Below are 15,115 nucleotides of genomic sequence, written 5' to 3' on the forward strand. Positions count from 1 at the left end.
TCCCTTCTAAAAAAAAATTGTAGGTAACATTAAAATGCGCAAAAATTATTAGAAATGAAAAAAGAAATCATGAAGCATATACACGTACTTTTTCAGCAGGCGGACTTACTTTTTCATTATTTATTTAGTACACGAATAACTTTCCGTAATTTTCAATCCTCGGTTTTAAAAAGTAAAGGTCGTAATCTTTTCACCATTATCATGGTTAAGATGGGAAAGTATTGAAATTAAGACCACTTTTCTTTTCCCTTCAGCAATATTTTTCTCCATTAACAAGCATTGGGAACCAGTAGGTCGTCAGATAGTCTTTACGTGAAGATGTTAAAACATTACTATTTACCATGAGATATAGTGCAACAAAAAGTAATCAAATTAAAGAGTTTAATAATAAATGGAAAAATTGGCTTTCACATATGTAAGACCCTGCGACTAGACACTTAAAAACATTTTGCAATGCTTGGAGATACATTGTACTCTTACCAGTACTTTAATGAACAGATATTTCTCTATGATCAGGCTTTTTTTTTTTTTACCTTTCTCAATCCCCTCCCCTCTCTCTCCTTTCTTTCTCTCTCCTTCTCAATTGTCACTATTATAATATTTTTTTTTGTATTTGTTTATTATACTCATTAATGACATAATGTTGTAATGCCATATTATAAACATGTATGTGACAACTGGTATTAATAATAATAATAAAAAGATAGTCTTTGCACACTAACCAAATTACCTCAGTGTTTCAATTTTCTTCCATGAGGGTTATAATTGATCAGCGGTGACTCTATAAGAACTCGAAAGCAGGGCTAGAGTATACGTAGTCAGTATTCAATTTGCCTTCAAAATGGACAGTGTTTTTCAAAAATATTGCAGATCTGTTTCAATCAAGACAAATTCAACCAATCGTAAAAACTCGGCCGTTTCAATATATCTTACGGAAGACGGAATCATTCCATTGAAAATCACCTTGACATTAAAATTGACCTTGACACTGGTAATAAAATTTATTTCTGTTGAGTATGGCCTAGTTTTATTGAGTATGATTTATATCAAACATCACAAACAGGTCAAGTGAAGTAATTTAATTAAATGTAAATTACACCGTCATTGATGTTACCTTAGCCTTGACCTCTAACTCCTTAATAGTAAACTGACCCAAATATCGCCAGTTCACGTTCCATTCTTGGCACTTTTAAAGATATTTGATGTGTCCCTAGACAGGGCACTTTATCTACATTGTCTTGGTCCACCCAGCTGCACTTATGCTGGGGGTTAACCTGTGATGGACTGGTGTCCCAATGATTCTTATCTGCTTAACACCCAGAAACCAGGAAGACGCATCATTCTTACAAGACTTATTGCTTGTCACAAGTTTTGACTTATTTAATCAATCACATTTACCTCGATTGTGAATTTCATTATCTCAAATTCTAAGACTTAAGTGAGCAATCTATCCATATAATTTTTTTATGTCATAACATACTGAAATTTTAATAATATTTTTGGGGAAATACACTTCTTGTTTCTATATGTACATTTAAGTATTATATATTAGTAAATTTACAGTCATATTTTCTTCTCTCCTGCCACTCACTGACTCACAAATACATCATAAATGTAATAAATATAAAACAAAACTTATAAAAGCCATCAGATATACTTTTGACTAGATACTCTCTTTAATGTTACATTGCATTAAATTATACACATTAAATTATACACATTAAATTATATTAAAAATAATTTTTATATATTATGTTTCCTATTTTTTTTCTTTGACAAGGCAGATATTTGTCAAACTAGTTCTGCTAAGTTTCTCAATTTTCTCAGAACCATTCCTCTCCATTTGTACTTTCAGTTTACTCATCTACATGTACTTTCATTTTCATTATGCATGCATCCACTTTTTTTCACAGTGTCAATCAAGCAGGTTTATTTTTTGGTCAGCAGAACAACTGACTAGGATTCAATGAGCCTGAGTAGGTATCTCTTTGTTTTGTCTGGTACAATAACTTTTTGGCTATTGTCATTCAACTTTCACTGAAACTGAGGCAAAATCCTGATTTTCATTTGGAGATTTCTGTCTGTTTCAAACTATTTTTTTTTTTACTGCAGGATCAACAAACCAATCTCCCTGTTGAAATCTTCCTCTCAATTTTATACTGTTTTCTGCTAGAATATTGTTTTCACCATGGAGATTTTGAGACACCTAAAGAGATAAAAATACTGTAGTTTAAAATTTTTCTGTAAATTTCACAGATCTAAATCTTGATATTTTTAACGTTTGATAAAAATAATTAATGCTAGTTTTATTAATCTTGAATACTGTTTTTCTAACAATAAATCTTCAAATATGTAAAGAAAAATCTCAGGCAGTCATTTAGTTGTTTTTAAATAGACCCATTCTGTTCCTTATTTTCAAACTGTAGTAAACATAAAATCTTTAACGCATGCAAGGATGGAATTAACAATTCAAAACATCAAATTTTACAGTTCCTTAGGCCAACTTTAAAATAAAATTTTGTTTGCCTTTTCCCAACTCAGGATGAAAAAATTGGGTTGGTAGGTGGGTGAGAATTTTTTTTTCTCAGAAAATTTCAATTTCAATGCTAAATTTTTAAAATCTTTTGTCCAGAATACATAAAAAAAATAAATAATTGCTTCCAGGAGCGCAGGTATGTTAAGGCAGTACCCAGATCATTTTTTGGAGAATTTAGACTTTTTTCGTAAAATGTAACATTGATAAATTGGAAAAGCCATAGATAAATTGTTTACTATTATTATCCATTGTATAGACGACATTGAGTCTTAGGCTAAAAGAAGCACTCCACTGTGACGTCATCATGTGATGTCTATTAATAGAAAAATTGCCTTAACGATAAAGTGAAAAGTTCAACACTACCCCGGGAATAATTTATTTCTTTTTGTGAAAATAATTATATAAAAACAACATTTGGCCATGAAAAGTGCTGCTAGAATCCTACTCACCCGACACAGAAAAAATTATTCCAAAGTTTTGCATGAAACCTTACCAAAATTTTTATATTTTGTACATACAGTCAACAAATTGTCATCAATTCATGTTAACCACATGATTCTAGCAGCACTTTCCAAGTACTATAGAATACAAGCTATTTATGTTTCAAAAGTATGTGGCATAGTGTTGAACTTTTGCATCTTTATTGTTAGAACGACAGAAGAAAGGCTAATCTGGATTTCAAAACACTGCCTGTGTTCATTATAAGAAAACATGATAAGAATAAATCAGCATACCTGATTCTTAATCTTTAATTCCTTACGAATCACAGAAGACATTCACGGTTTATGCTTTAAAACTCCCATTTTGTATATTTGTTTACATGAATTCTCGTCACGTTTAATTTTCTCGATCAATAGTTATGACGTCATGAGTTTGGTATTTAACCCCCGTGATAAATACTTAGCTATTTATACCACCAAAAAAACAACAAAATTTAGTTTATATTCTGTTTTTAAATGATTTCATTCAGTTTTTGGACCTGAAATTAAACTTTAAATATAGATATTAAGAAATCATTATTTCTAAAGTTCACGTCACACAGCTTACTATGACGTCATATTGTATAGGCAAATAGGATATCTGAGTGTAGCCTTAACATACCCGCAAGGTAAAAAAAGTTTTGAGTCGGGCAATTTTTAGCCCTTCAGTCAGGAGAGGGCAACCAAGCATTTTTTTTAAAAAATGGTCTTATATCTCCTAACCTGTCACATACTGTATAGACTGAAGAATATACAGAATGACTGGGAAACTGTAAAACATAATATTTTCATCAATGTGAACCCTTTCTTTGCCAAAAATATTTTTTAACTAATATACATTCTTTATGACCAAATCCACAATGTTTCACTGTATTCTCTTCTCTTACCATCATCGTCTTTGATTGACCAGACCTCGGACTGCACTAAGTACATGTGAACTGGCCCCCTCCATCTTCTCCAGATGTTTTTTCTGGTGACAAGTTAGCTCTACTTTAGAACTAAAACCATGGCCACAGACAGGACAGATGAACAGGGTGGCTAGCTCATGTTCCCTTAAGTGGTCCTCATAAATAGATAAATTTCTGTAAAGAAAATTGTGTAACAATCAAGATCAATAAATCTCTATTACTGATCAAAAGGAAATGTGCACTAATTAGGTCTTTTAGATTTTTTTTTTCAAGGCTTTAAACAATCAAAATTGCTTTTTAGAGACTGAAATTAAAAAATACAGTCCATAAAAATACAAGACCAAGAAGAATGCTATTATGAAATGATAAACTTCAAACAAACTTGCATCACACTAGGCAAGTGCTTGTGGAGAAGGGGTAATGTAACATATCTATGTTGTAGACATTGAGTGTAATGTAACATCTCTATGTTGTAGACATTGAGTGTAATGTAACATCTCTAAGTTGTAGACGTTGAGTGTAATGTAACATCTCTATATTGTAGTCATTGAGTGTAATGTAACATATCAATGTTGTAGACATTGAGTGTAATGTACATGTAACATCTCTATGTTGTAGTCATTGAGTGTAATGTAACATATCAATGTTGTAGACATTGAGTGTAATGTAACACCTCTATGTTGTAGACATTGAGTGTAATGTAACATGTCTACGTTGTGCAATATTCTCTGCAAAGACAAATAACTATAAATTAGATATATTACTATGTTTTCTTTACAGAATTTTATTTTCAACATTAAGTCATCCATAATAGATTGAATTTTATCTCTATTTTCATCCTTCACGGAAAAGTTTCAGAAGTTTCAAGAAGGTCCCCCTTCCTTAAGTTTCAAGAAGATTCCCCCTCCCTTAAGTTTCAAGAAGGTCCTCCTTCCCTTAAGTTTCAAGAAAGTCCCCTCTCTTAAGTTTCAAAAAATAACCCAAGAATGCTTAGAAGATTAAATTTTGAACTTACTTCTTAAAAACTCTGTCACATATTGGACAATTAATGGTCTGTTTGTGTTTGTTGTGAATGTTGAGATGAACAGTCCTTCCTATTGATGTAGAGAATTCTTTGCCACACTCCTCACAAGGAAACTTTTCTGTCAATCAAATAATACTTGTTATCTATTGGCTCTCACTATTTAAAGGGAAACGCCTCCACAAAAGAATACAAGTTATTTATTGGTTATAAATATAATCTTCTCTGTCATTCAAAAGAATACTACTTATTTACTGGCTGAGTTATTACAAGGCTCTGGGAACACCTCTGTCAAGACAGCGTTTTGTAAATTCTATGGTCGTTATAACGACCTTATATACAAACTATCATTGAGTGGTCTTTTGGTTGACTTGTTTCTTACCAATTGTTAAGTCTTTGTTTTTATACTAAATTTAATTATGGAATGTATCCTTGATCAATACATAGGGTGTGACCGGTCAACAGGGGATACTTACTCCGAGGCACCTGATCTTACCTCTAGAGTGTCTGGGGGTCCGTGTTTATGCCCTGTTCACAGATTTGCATTTTCAGATTAATCACTGTTCATTATCTTCACTTTTTTCAATCAAAGAATATTGTAATGATTTCTTTTAGAAACTTATCAAAATTATTCATGGAGACAAAGTGTATACAGATTTGATAACACCTGTTGGATGATAAATTATTCATGGAGACAAAGTGTAAACGGATTTGATAACACCTGTAGAATTGGTTTGTTTCTCCTTGTGACTGTTGAGATGAATTGTCCTTCCTGCCTGACTGGAGAATTCTCTACCACACTGCTTACAAGGGAACTTCCCTGTCAATCAAAATAATATTAGTTATTTATTGGCTGAATATTCACAGGAAAACAACTCCTCTGTCAATCAAAAAAATACCAGTTATTCATTGGCTGAATATTTACAGGAAAACAACTCCTCTGTCAATCAAAAAAATACCAGTTATTCATTGGCTGAATATTTAGAGGGAAACACCTTCTCTGTCAATGAAAAGAATACTGAAATTCTCTACCACAACTTGTCAATAAAAAAATACTTGTCATGGAAACACTTTCTAAAAGGAATACTATTTAGTATAAACCTTCTCTGTCAATCCAAAGAATATTATAGTGTAACCACAACTTGTCAATAAAAAAAATACTTGTCATGGAAACACTTTCTAAAAGGAATACTATTTAGTATAAACCTTCTCTGTCAATCCAAAGAATATTATAGTGTAACCAAAATGCACGGGGAGACAACTGTTGTTTCCAGATAGACAGAGCCTCAGATAGCTCAGTGTAAAGAACATGGAAAACAATGAAATGGGAATTTAGAAAAGGGTTGAAATACAGAGTGATACAGATTGTACAGGTATCAGATGAGACAGTTTTTACTGTAGATATTAAGATTCCTTTAAGAAACTGAGCAAAACAAGAAGTCTATGAGCCAATGCTCACTAGTAATACCCCTCACTCTGATGTGAATATACTCCCATGTAAAGATACACAAGTTCAGTATAAAGGTGAAATATTGTACTTACTATAATTTTTTTTATTTAAGGTTTATCTTTTTTTTTATAACCATTTAAGTTTATCCAGAAAGTCAATGTCCAAAGTAACAAAACATAAGAATCAAAACATCTTGTTTGAAATAATAGGTATGGACAGATGAAAGGATCACAGGAAGTTGACACAATTTGTACAAAAATGAATGCCACCATATGGCATGCCAAAACAAAGAGTGCGCTAAATATTTCAAGCCTCTGCAAAGAGTAGCTGCTCAGAAAACTGCAACAAAATTTTTTTTTACGGACAGCTAGACAGATACACAGAGAGACAGACACACAAAGGTAAAACAGTTTATTTCCTATCTAGCTTGTAACACGAGATTTGATTGGTTAGCAAAGCGGGTGTAAATTTCCGTACACCCGACTTGAGGCGGGGGTAAATAACATGACGTCACAATACATAGTTTCTCTATCGCAAAAAGCAAATAACATGAGGTCATGATGCATTATAGCACGTGATAAATCTTATTGAGAGCTGAAACACAGTAGATTTGACTTTTATTTGGTTACATAGGAAATAAATTTGTTATCCAGGTCCAATCATGAGTGTAATATGGGGATATACCCCAGGTTGTATTCCATACACCCTTCAGCCTTTGGTCTCAGGGTGTATGGAATAAAACCTTGGTCAAATTCCCATACACCCTTGATTGAACCTGGATAACTAATAATACAGCTAAACTTCGAAATCTTGAACACGGATATCTCGAATACCCCGGATATGTCGAAGTAAGGCTGCGGTCCCGACGAAATTTGCTTTATAAATGATTAAAATAAACCCCTTTATGTCGAACACGGTAATGTCGAATACCCCTGTTATCTCGAAGTAAAATTGTGTACCCATTCATTAAAATCACATGCGTTATCTCGAAGTCAGGATAATTTTCCGCTCTGATGATCAAGTTCGTTAGGTAAACTGAATGCTCTATTGATAACACCCATCTGTCTGTCACGCACGGGTTACCTGTGTTCCTGTGATCAACAGATAATAGCGCGATAATTATACAAAGTGTATGTATGGCTTACCTTGATTTTAATTATGCAAGCCAAGGTTGTGTGTATTTGTCTTATGCATATGTGTGGATGACACGTTGTTTTGTGGCTTGGGTACGTTTATCTTGATAAATATTTAATGCTATGAAATATGCGCGCATACATAGTTTATGCATATGAAAGTGAAAATCATTAACATCGAAGTAAAACAAAATTCTGTAATTTAATGCAATTAGAATTTATTTTTCCTATATGAGCGTGCTGAATGTACAATCTTCCGTACACACCATCATGTTAGCGTGTGTCGCAGTGAAACCTTGTGCTATAGTGCCCTAGCTGTGATTCAGTGTTGTTCTGTTGTTAGACAAAAGTGCATGATTTTTCTTTTGCATTTGATTTCATTATGGTTAAATAATTTTCTTTTCACTGGTTATACATGTATGAACATGTTTTTCTTATAAGAGAAAATGTATATTTCGTTTTCGTTATTCTGACAGCGACTGGTTTTAAATTTACAATGCATAGACGATATCCGGTTATGTATACATGGGAAACGATACTAGTGGTTGACATGCCGCGTTGGAAGAAAGATTATACTTCTGTGCATATTATACAAAGTTTTTTTATTTTGTGAATTATAAAGAGGATGTAAAAATCTTTTTATTGCTAAATACATGTACATGTTTATTTAAGAAATTGTATACAGAATTTCAAACAAGAAGGAATTTGACATGTTTTTTACTATTAAGTACATGTTCACTGCACTAAGTTTATTTGAAGTTCATTTGAATTATAACCCTCGATATGTCAAACCCCTGGACATCTCGAAGTTCATCAACGGTCCCGTCAACTTCGAGATAACAAAGTTCAACTGTATCCCCCTCTCCTTCTGAGCAGGGGTATAGTTATTCATAGTGATAAAGAGTAAACACATTTGAGAGTTCCTATTGATTCTTATACTAAATTCAATCTATCCACACATTGTATATATTATTACCTGCGTGAGACTCCATATGTCTGTCTAGCTGGGCTTTGCGATAGAAGCCTTTCCCACACTTGAGGCAGTAGGTCAGCCCCTTCTGAAAGTGCATTCTCATATGAGTCTGAAAATTCTCTTCGTGAAGGAATCTCTCATCGCATTTAAAACATCTGGAATTAAACAAGAAATCTGAATCTCAACCAACCATCCCAATTGTATGTGTTTTACTTTAAACATTTTAAATTAAGTCAAAAGTTTGATTCAACCAAAGCAAACAGTTTGATAATATATGTTAAGAATTCTGAACATAGAGGTTTTTTTTGGTATGTGGTGATAAGGTGATGTAAGCTATGTATGCGACAGTGTGACATAATTAGTAATACAGTCAAACCTCTTTATCTTGAACTCAATGGGACCAAGAAAAAACTTCAAGTTATCCAAGGATTTGAGATATCAAGGGTAAAATACTTAAAGAATAAGGGTTTGGGACTTCCAAATCACTTTGACATATCCAGGTATATGAGATATCAGTGTTTGAGATACCGAAGTTCAACTGTAGTGTGAGACATCTGGTAACAGTGTTATACATATGTGTGATGTATGTGGTAATAGTGTGATGTATGTGGTAACTGTGTTGTATAAAGTAATAGTGTGATGTATGTGGTAACAGTGTGTTGTATGTGGTAACAGTGTGTTGTATGTAGTAACAATATGTTGTATGTTGCAGCAGTGTGTTGTATGTTGTAGCAGTGATGTATGTGGTAACATTGTGATGTATGTGGTTACAGTGTGATGTATGTGGTAACAGTGGGATGTTTGTGGTAACAGTGTGTTGTATGTGGTAACAGTGTGTTGTATGTGGTAACAGTGTCTTGTATGTTGTAGCAGTGATGTTTGTGGTAACAGTGTGATGTATGTGGTAACAGTGTGATGTATGTGGTTACAGTGTGTTGTATATGGTAATAGTGTGATGTATGTTACAGCAGTGTGTTGTTTGTTGTAGCAGTGATGTATGTGGTAACAGTGTGGCATATGTGGTAACAGTGTGTTGTATGTGGTAACAGTGTGTTGTATGTGGTAATAGTGTGATGTATGTGGTAAAAGTGTGTTGTATAAAGTAATAGTGTGATGTATGTGGTAACAATATGTTGTATGTTGCAGCAGTGTGTTGTATGTTGTAGCAGTGTGTTGTATCAGTGTGAATTCTACTTCTGCAATAGTTCTCTTTCCCTTGTCCTGATTTTGGTGGTTTTAGTTCATATTCTACTTACTCAATCTTTCTCGGTCCTAGGTCTGTTGGCTCCTCTTTATGTGTCCTATACTACTAACTCAATCTTTCTCTGTCCTAGGTGTCCTATACTACTTACTCAATCTTTCTTTGTCCTCAGTCTGTTGGCTCCTCTTTATGTGTCCTGCACTACTTACTCAATCTTTCTCTGTCCTCAGTCTATTGGCTCATCTTTATGTGTCCTATACTACTAACTCAATCTTTCTCTGTCCTCAGTCTATTGGCTCATCTTTATGTTTCCTATACTACTTACTCAATCTTTCTCTGTCCTAGGTCTGTTGGCTCCTCTTTATGTGTCCTATACTATTTACTCAATCTTTCTCTGTCCTCAGTCTGTTGGCTCCTCTTTATGTGTCCTTTACTACTTACTCAATCTTTCTCTGTCCTAGGTCTGTTGGCTCATCTTTATGTGTCCTTTTCTACTTACTCAATCTTTCTCTGTCCTCAGTCTGTTGGCTCCTCTTTATGTGTCCTATACTATTTACTCAATCTTTCTCTGTCCTCAGTCTGTTGGCTCCTCTTTATGTGTCCTGCACTACTTACTCAATCTTTCTCTGTCCTCAGTCTATTGGCTCATCTTTATGTGTCCTATACTACTAACTCAATCTTTCTCTGTCCTAGGTCTGTTGGCTCCTCTTTATGTGTCCTGCACTACTTACTCAATCTTTCTTTGTCCTCAGTCTGTTGGCTCCTCTTTATGTGTCCTGCACTACTTACTCAATCTTTCTCTGTCCTCAGTCTATTGGCTCATCTTTATGTGTCCTATACTTCTAACTCAATCTTTCTCTGTCCTAGGTCTGTTGGCTCCTCTTTATGTGTCCTGCACTACTTACTCAATCTTTCTCTGTCCTCTGTCTGTTGGCTCCTCTTTATGTGTCCTGCACTACTTACTCAATCTTTCTCTGTCCTCAGTCTATTGGCTCATCTTTATGTGTCCTATACTACTAACTCAATCTTTCTCTGTCCTCAGTCTATTGGCTCATCTTTATGTTTCCTATACTACTTACTCAATCTTTCTCTGTCCTAGGTCTGTTGGCTCCTCTTTATGTGTCCTATACTATTTACTCAATCTTTCTCTGTCCTCAGTCTGTTGGCTCCTCTTTATGTGTCCTTTACTACTTACTCAATCTTTCTCTGTCCTAGGTCTGTTGGCTCATCTTTATGTGTCCTTTTCTACTTACTCAATCTTTCTCTGTCCTCAGTCTGTTGGCTCCTCTTTATGTGTCCTATACTATTTACTCAATCTTTCTCTGTCCTCAGTCTGTTGGCTCCTCTTTATGTGTCCTGCACTACTAACTCAATCTTTCTCTGTCCTCAGTCTATTGGCTCATCTTTATGTGTCCTATACTACTAACTCAATCTTTCTCTGTCCTAGGTCTGTTGGCTCCTCTTTATGTGTCCTGCACTACTTACTCAATCTTTCTTTGTCCTCAGTCTGTTGGCTCCTCTTTATGTGTCCTGCACTACTTACTCAATCTTTCTCTGTCCTCAGTCTATTGGCTCATCTTTATGTGTCCTATACTTCTAACTCAATCTTTCTCTGTCCTAGGTCTGTTGGCTCCTCTTTATGTGTCCTGCACTACTTACTCAATCTTTCTCTGTCCTCTGTCTGTTGGCTCCTCTTTATGTGTCCTGCACTACTTACTCAATCTTTCTCTGTCCTCAGTCTGTTGGCTCCTCTTTATGTGTAGTATACTACTTACTCAATCTTTCTCTGTCCTAGGTCTGTTGGCTCATCTTTATGTGTCCTATACTATTTACTCAATCTTTCTCTGTCCTAGGTCTGTTGGCTCATCTTTATGTGTCCTATACTATTTACTCAATCTTTCTCTGTCCTCAGTCTGTTGGCTCCTCTTTATGTGTCCTATACTACTTACTCAATCTTTCTTTGTCTTAAGTCTGTTGGCTCCTCTTTATGGGTCCTGAGGTGAACTTTAAGGTAACTGGCTGCGGTGCAGATTCTTCCACAGATAAAACACTGATGCTCCTTCTTTTCAAGGTTATGAGCTCGCTCATGTACCTGAGGAAAAAGATTTCAGTCCATACATGAGTGTACCCATCATCGAAAACCCAGGCTGATTGCACTTCGTGCATCTCTCCATCATGATGGAGAGAGGAACTAAGCATAATCAGCCGTGAGTTTCTAACAATGGAGTGTACCTTAAAGTAAGCAAGTTGTGCTCTTGAAATGTCTATGGACCAAACTGTTCTCTATGTTTTGGAGGCAGTATCATCATATACGTGTGAAACTTTTCTTATATAAATGTTGTCTATTCCAAAATCTTGTCTAATTCTATGTTACCTTTAAGACCCTTTCAGTAAATTCTATAGTTTAAAATGTCTAATCTGAAATAATGTCTCATCTGGCCAATTTCAATAGAACCAGTGGTGTCCGGATTAGACAAGTTTTACTGTATGAACATATTTTCCTGCAGAACCTTGAACCCTCTACTGTAGCCCCAGAGGGCCATGATTTCAACAGAATTGATTCTCCAATGTAAAGCCATGCTGTAAGAAGTCCATGGATGCATGAGTTTGGAATCTTCAAATATCAATTAGCAAAGTTCAAATATGACCCATAAATTTGGAATTTTCAAAAAGTTAATTAGCAAAGTTCAAATAAGACCCAACTATATTTCACTATTCCTTAATGATTTTTCTTATGAGAGCTTTAGCCAAGGGTGAAAACTCTTATGTGGCAGTAATTTCGGATAAAGCTGATGAAGCAGCAGCCTTGACAATGGCACAATCTCCCTATGAATACTTAATCTCCCTATGAATACTTAATCTCCCCATGAATACTTAATCTCCCTATGATTACTTATAAACAACCAACATATAGTAATCATAGGTCAGAATGCTTATCACTCTGACACCCTAAAAAACTGTGGAAATATAAGTTATGACTTTAACCTGATATGAGTATGCAGATGATGTTTTGAAATTATGTCTTCATTAACAACTTTTTAATCAAAATGTCATATTCTGAGATACATCAACACTGCTGTAATTTGATATAAATCATACATAAGATACTGTGAAATCCCTTTTTTCATGAAGGTTAAAGTTTTGTTGTTTTCATGGTATGAATAGACACCCATAAAATCATGTCCACCATGAAATGTAAAAAAATTCAAATTAAGACAATACAACACTTCTGAACCATGAAATCAAATCTCCTTGAACCTAAATTTTTTCCACAACCAGGAAAATTCGACCCCATGAAAATTTGCAACATAAGAATAGAAAGAATGATTTGTATAAAATAAATGTCCAAATTTTCTAATGGATGGACAGACATATGAAATTTAGCTCATACAAATAATAATTTTTCAGAAGAAATTTAATTTATATTTGAAACAATGTAAAAATTGAACAATTTCAGTATATTTTGCAGTGGAAAATTACAAAGAAATTACTGTGTAACTTGACAATTTTTAAAATAATAATATTCATTAATCCCAGTGAGATTTACCTCCCTTACCTGAGGGTCAAGGAACCTTAAGAGACTTTAAAACTCACCATTAATGTTCCAGCATGTTTAAATTTCTTTCCACATGTTTTACAGTTGTAGAGCCAAAACTGTCCAGTATCCGGGCCAGACATTTTTCCTGATTGTAAATTCTTCTCCACCTCCTTCTTTACACACAAGAGTTCTGGAGGCAGGCTAGAATTCTCTAGTCCACTGTTTACATTAAGGAGGTTCTCATTCTCTTCAGCAACTTGTGAATGCAGAAGATCATTCTGGTTTTCAAAATAATATGCACTTAGCTCAGAGGAATCATCTACTGGTTCATTTTTAACAGTGGTAATTTTATCATTTTCTTCTTCAGTGACTTGGGAATTAGGAATATCATACTGGTTTTGTGAAGGGTATATACTTAAATTAGATGAATCCTCTTCTGGCTCATTCTTAATATTTGTAAAGTTTATACTCTCTTCAGTGACTTGAGTATGAGGAATGTCATTTAGGTTTTCTGAATAACATGCACTAAAATTATATGAATCATCTACCGGCTCACTCTTGATAATGGTGTTTTGACCCTCTACACTATGTTCAATATCAGTATCTTGTGTTTGCGGAATATTTAACGAATCCTCGTCCATGGGCTCTTTCTTAAAAGTGGTAATGATTGGTTCCTTTTCAATGTCTGGGGTGTGTGGATCATCATACATATGTTCTGAATGATACATACTAATATCAGATTCATCCATTGGATCACTTTTAACACCAGATTCATCCATTGGTTCACTTTTAACAACAGATTCATCCATTGGCTCACTTTTCACAATGGAAGCGTTTAGATCCTCTTCACTGAATTGGGAATCGGTACTATCTTCCTGTTGTGATGTCCTGACAGGGTCATTTGTTCCTGTTGATAATGCTGTCACTGAAGTAAAGTTCCTAGACAATGAGTCGGGATTTAGCTCAATTTGAGGGGAATTTGGAACATGGCTATTTGGTAATGGTGAGAAAACATTATTACAAGGTAGTAGACTAGTCTGTAAGGCATGTTGGTTGGTATAATTAGTTGGAGGACTAGACAGAAGCTTAATTAGAGATCTATTGTCTTTGATGCCTTTTGGCGGAGTTGATTCTACAGGCTTAGATTTTCTGGAGTGAATGAGAGAGCTGTTGCTTTTCACTTCTTTTGATGAATCTGAAGTTACCAGTTTATAAATTTTATATTCTTTGCCAGAATTTGGGAAGGTAGATACTCCTAATTTCTTAAAAACTAAATTGGCCTCAGAATGACCATTCCCTGCAGTACTTCTACTGTGTTTACTATGCATTGCCTTATCATCTGATGAAACTTCTTTCTCATTAGACTCTATTAGTGGAACCTCCGGTACCTCTGAATGAGGTTCACTTTGACTGTTTGGAACCTCTTCAGAACTCATTGTCAATATGCTGTTTTTGCCCAACTTGGTGATGTCTCTCTCACTGCTAAGTTTCACTGAATTGTCCATGTCTCCTTCACTCTCCCTCTCTGGATTACATGTTTTTATTACCTCAATTTTCTCTCCATCCTTCTTTAATTTAGACTTCCTATTTACCTGAGCACTGGTGCTCAGGATCCTTTGAAGCTCAGATTCCACAACCTTTTCCACTAAACTGCCCCTGGTCATCTTCCCCTTGCCCTCCACACCAGCTATCTGATTCAGAATGACCTTACTCAGAACTACCATTTCTTTCTTGATGGCCCTACGATCCCTTCCCCAATTTCTCTTTCTGACTTTTGTTCCAGTGTCCCTTTTCTCTCTTGTTGCAGAGGAAGACTTTTGTCCTGTTTTATTCTTCCCTTGGAGAACCCTTGTCTCCCCCATAACTTGTTCTTGAG

At 34.8% G+C, this 15,115-nt stretch overlaps 1 protein-coding gene across 1 annotated transcript; it reads right to left on the reverse strand.

The window, feature by feature from the left end:
* Positions 1-1,520: 1,520 nt before the first annotated feature.
* On the reverse strand, positions 1,521-8,649 carry LOC133180086 (gastrula zinc finger protein XlCGF29.1-like). Its single transcript, XM_061314672.1, has 5 exons — positions 8,504-8,649; positions 5,666-5,764; positions 4,939-5,065; positions 3,903-4,097; positions 1,521-2,206 (listed from the first exon to the last, which is right to left on the reverse strand). The coding sequence occupies exons 1-4, from the start codon at positions 8,601-8,603 to the stop codon at positions 3,905-3,907; spliced, it is 519 nt and encodes a 172-aa protein (XP_061170656.1). The 5' UTR covers positions 8,604-8,649; the 3' UTR covers positions 1,521-2,206; positions 3,903-3,904.
* Between the last annotated feature and the right edge of the window lie 6,466 nt (positions 8,650-15,115).

The sequence above is a fragment of the Saccostrea echinata genome, unplaced genomic scaffold (genome assembly GCF_033153115.1).
Source record: "Saccostrea echinata isolate AGI-Se365-2 ecotype Australia unplaced genomic scaffold, CSIRO_AGI_Sech_v1 ptg000005l, whole genome shotgun sequence".
Lineage (NCBI taxonomy): Eukaryota > Metazoa > Mollusca > Bivalvia > Ostreida > Ostreidae > Saccostrea > Saccostrea echinata.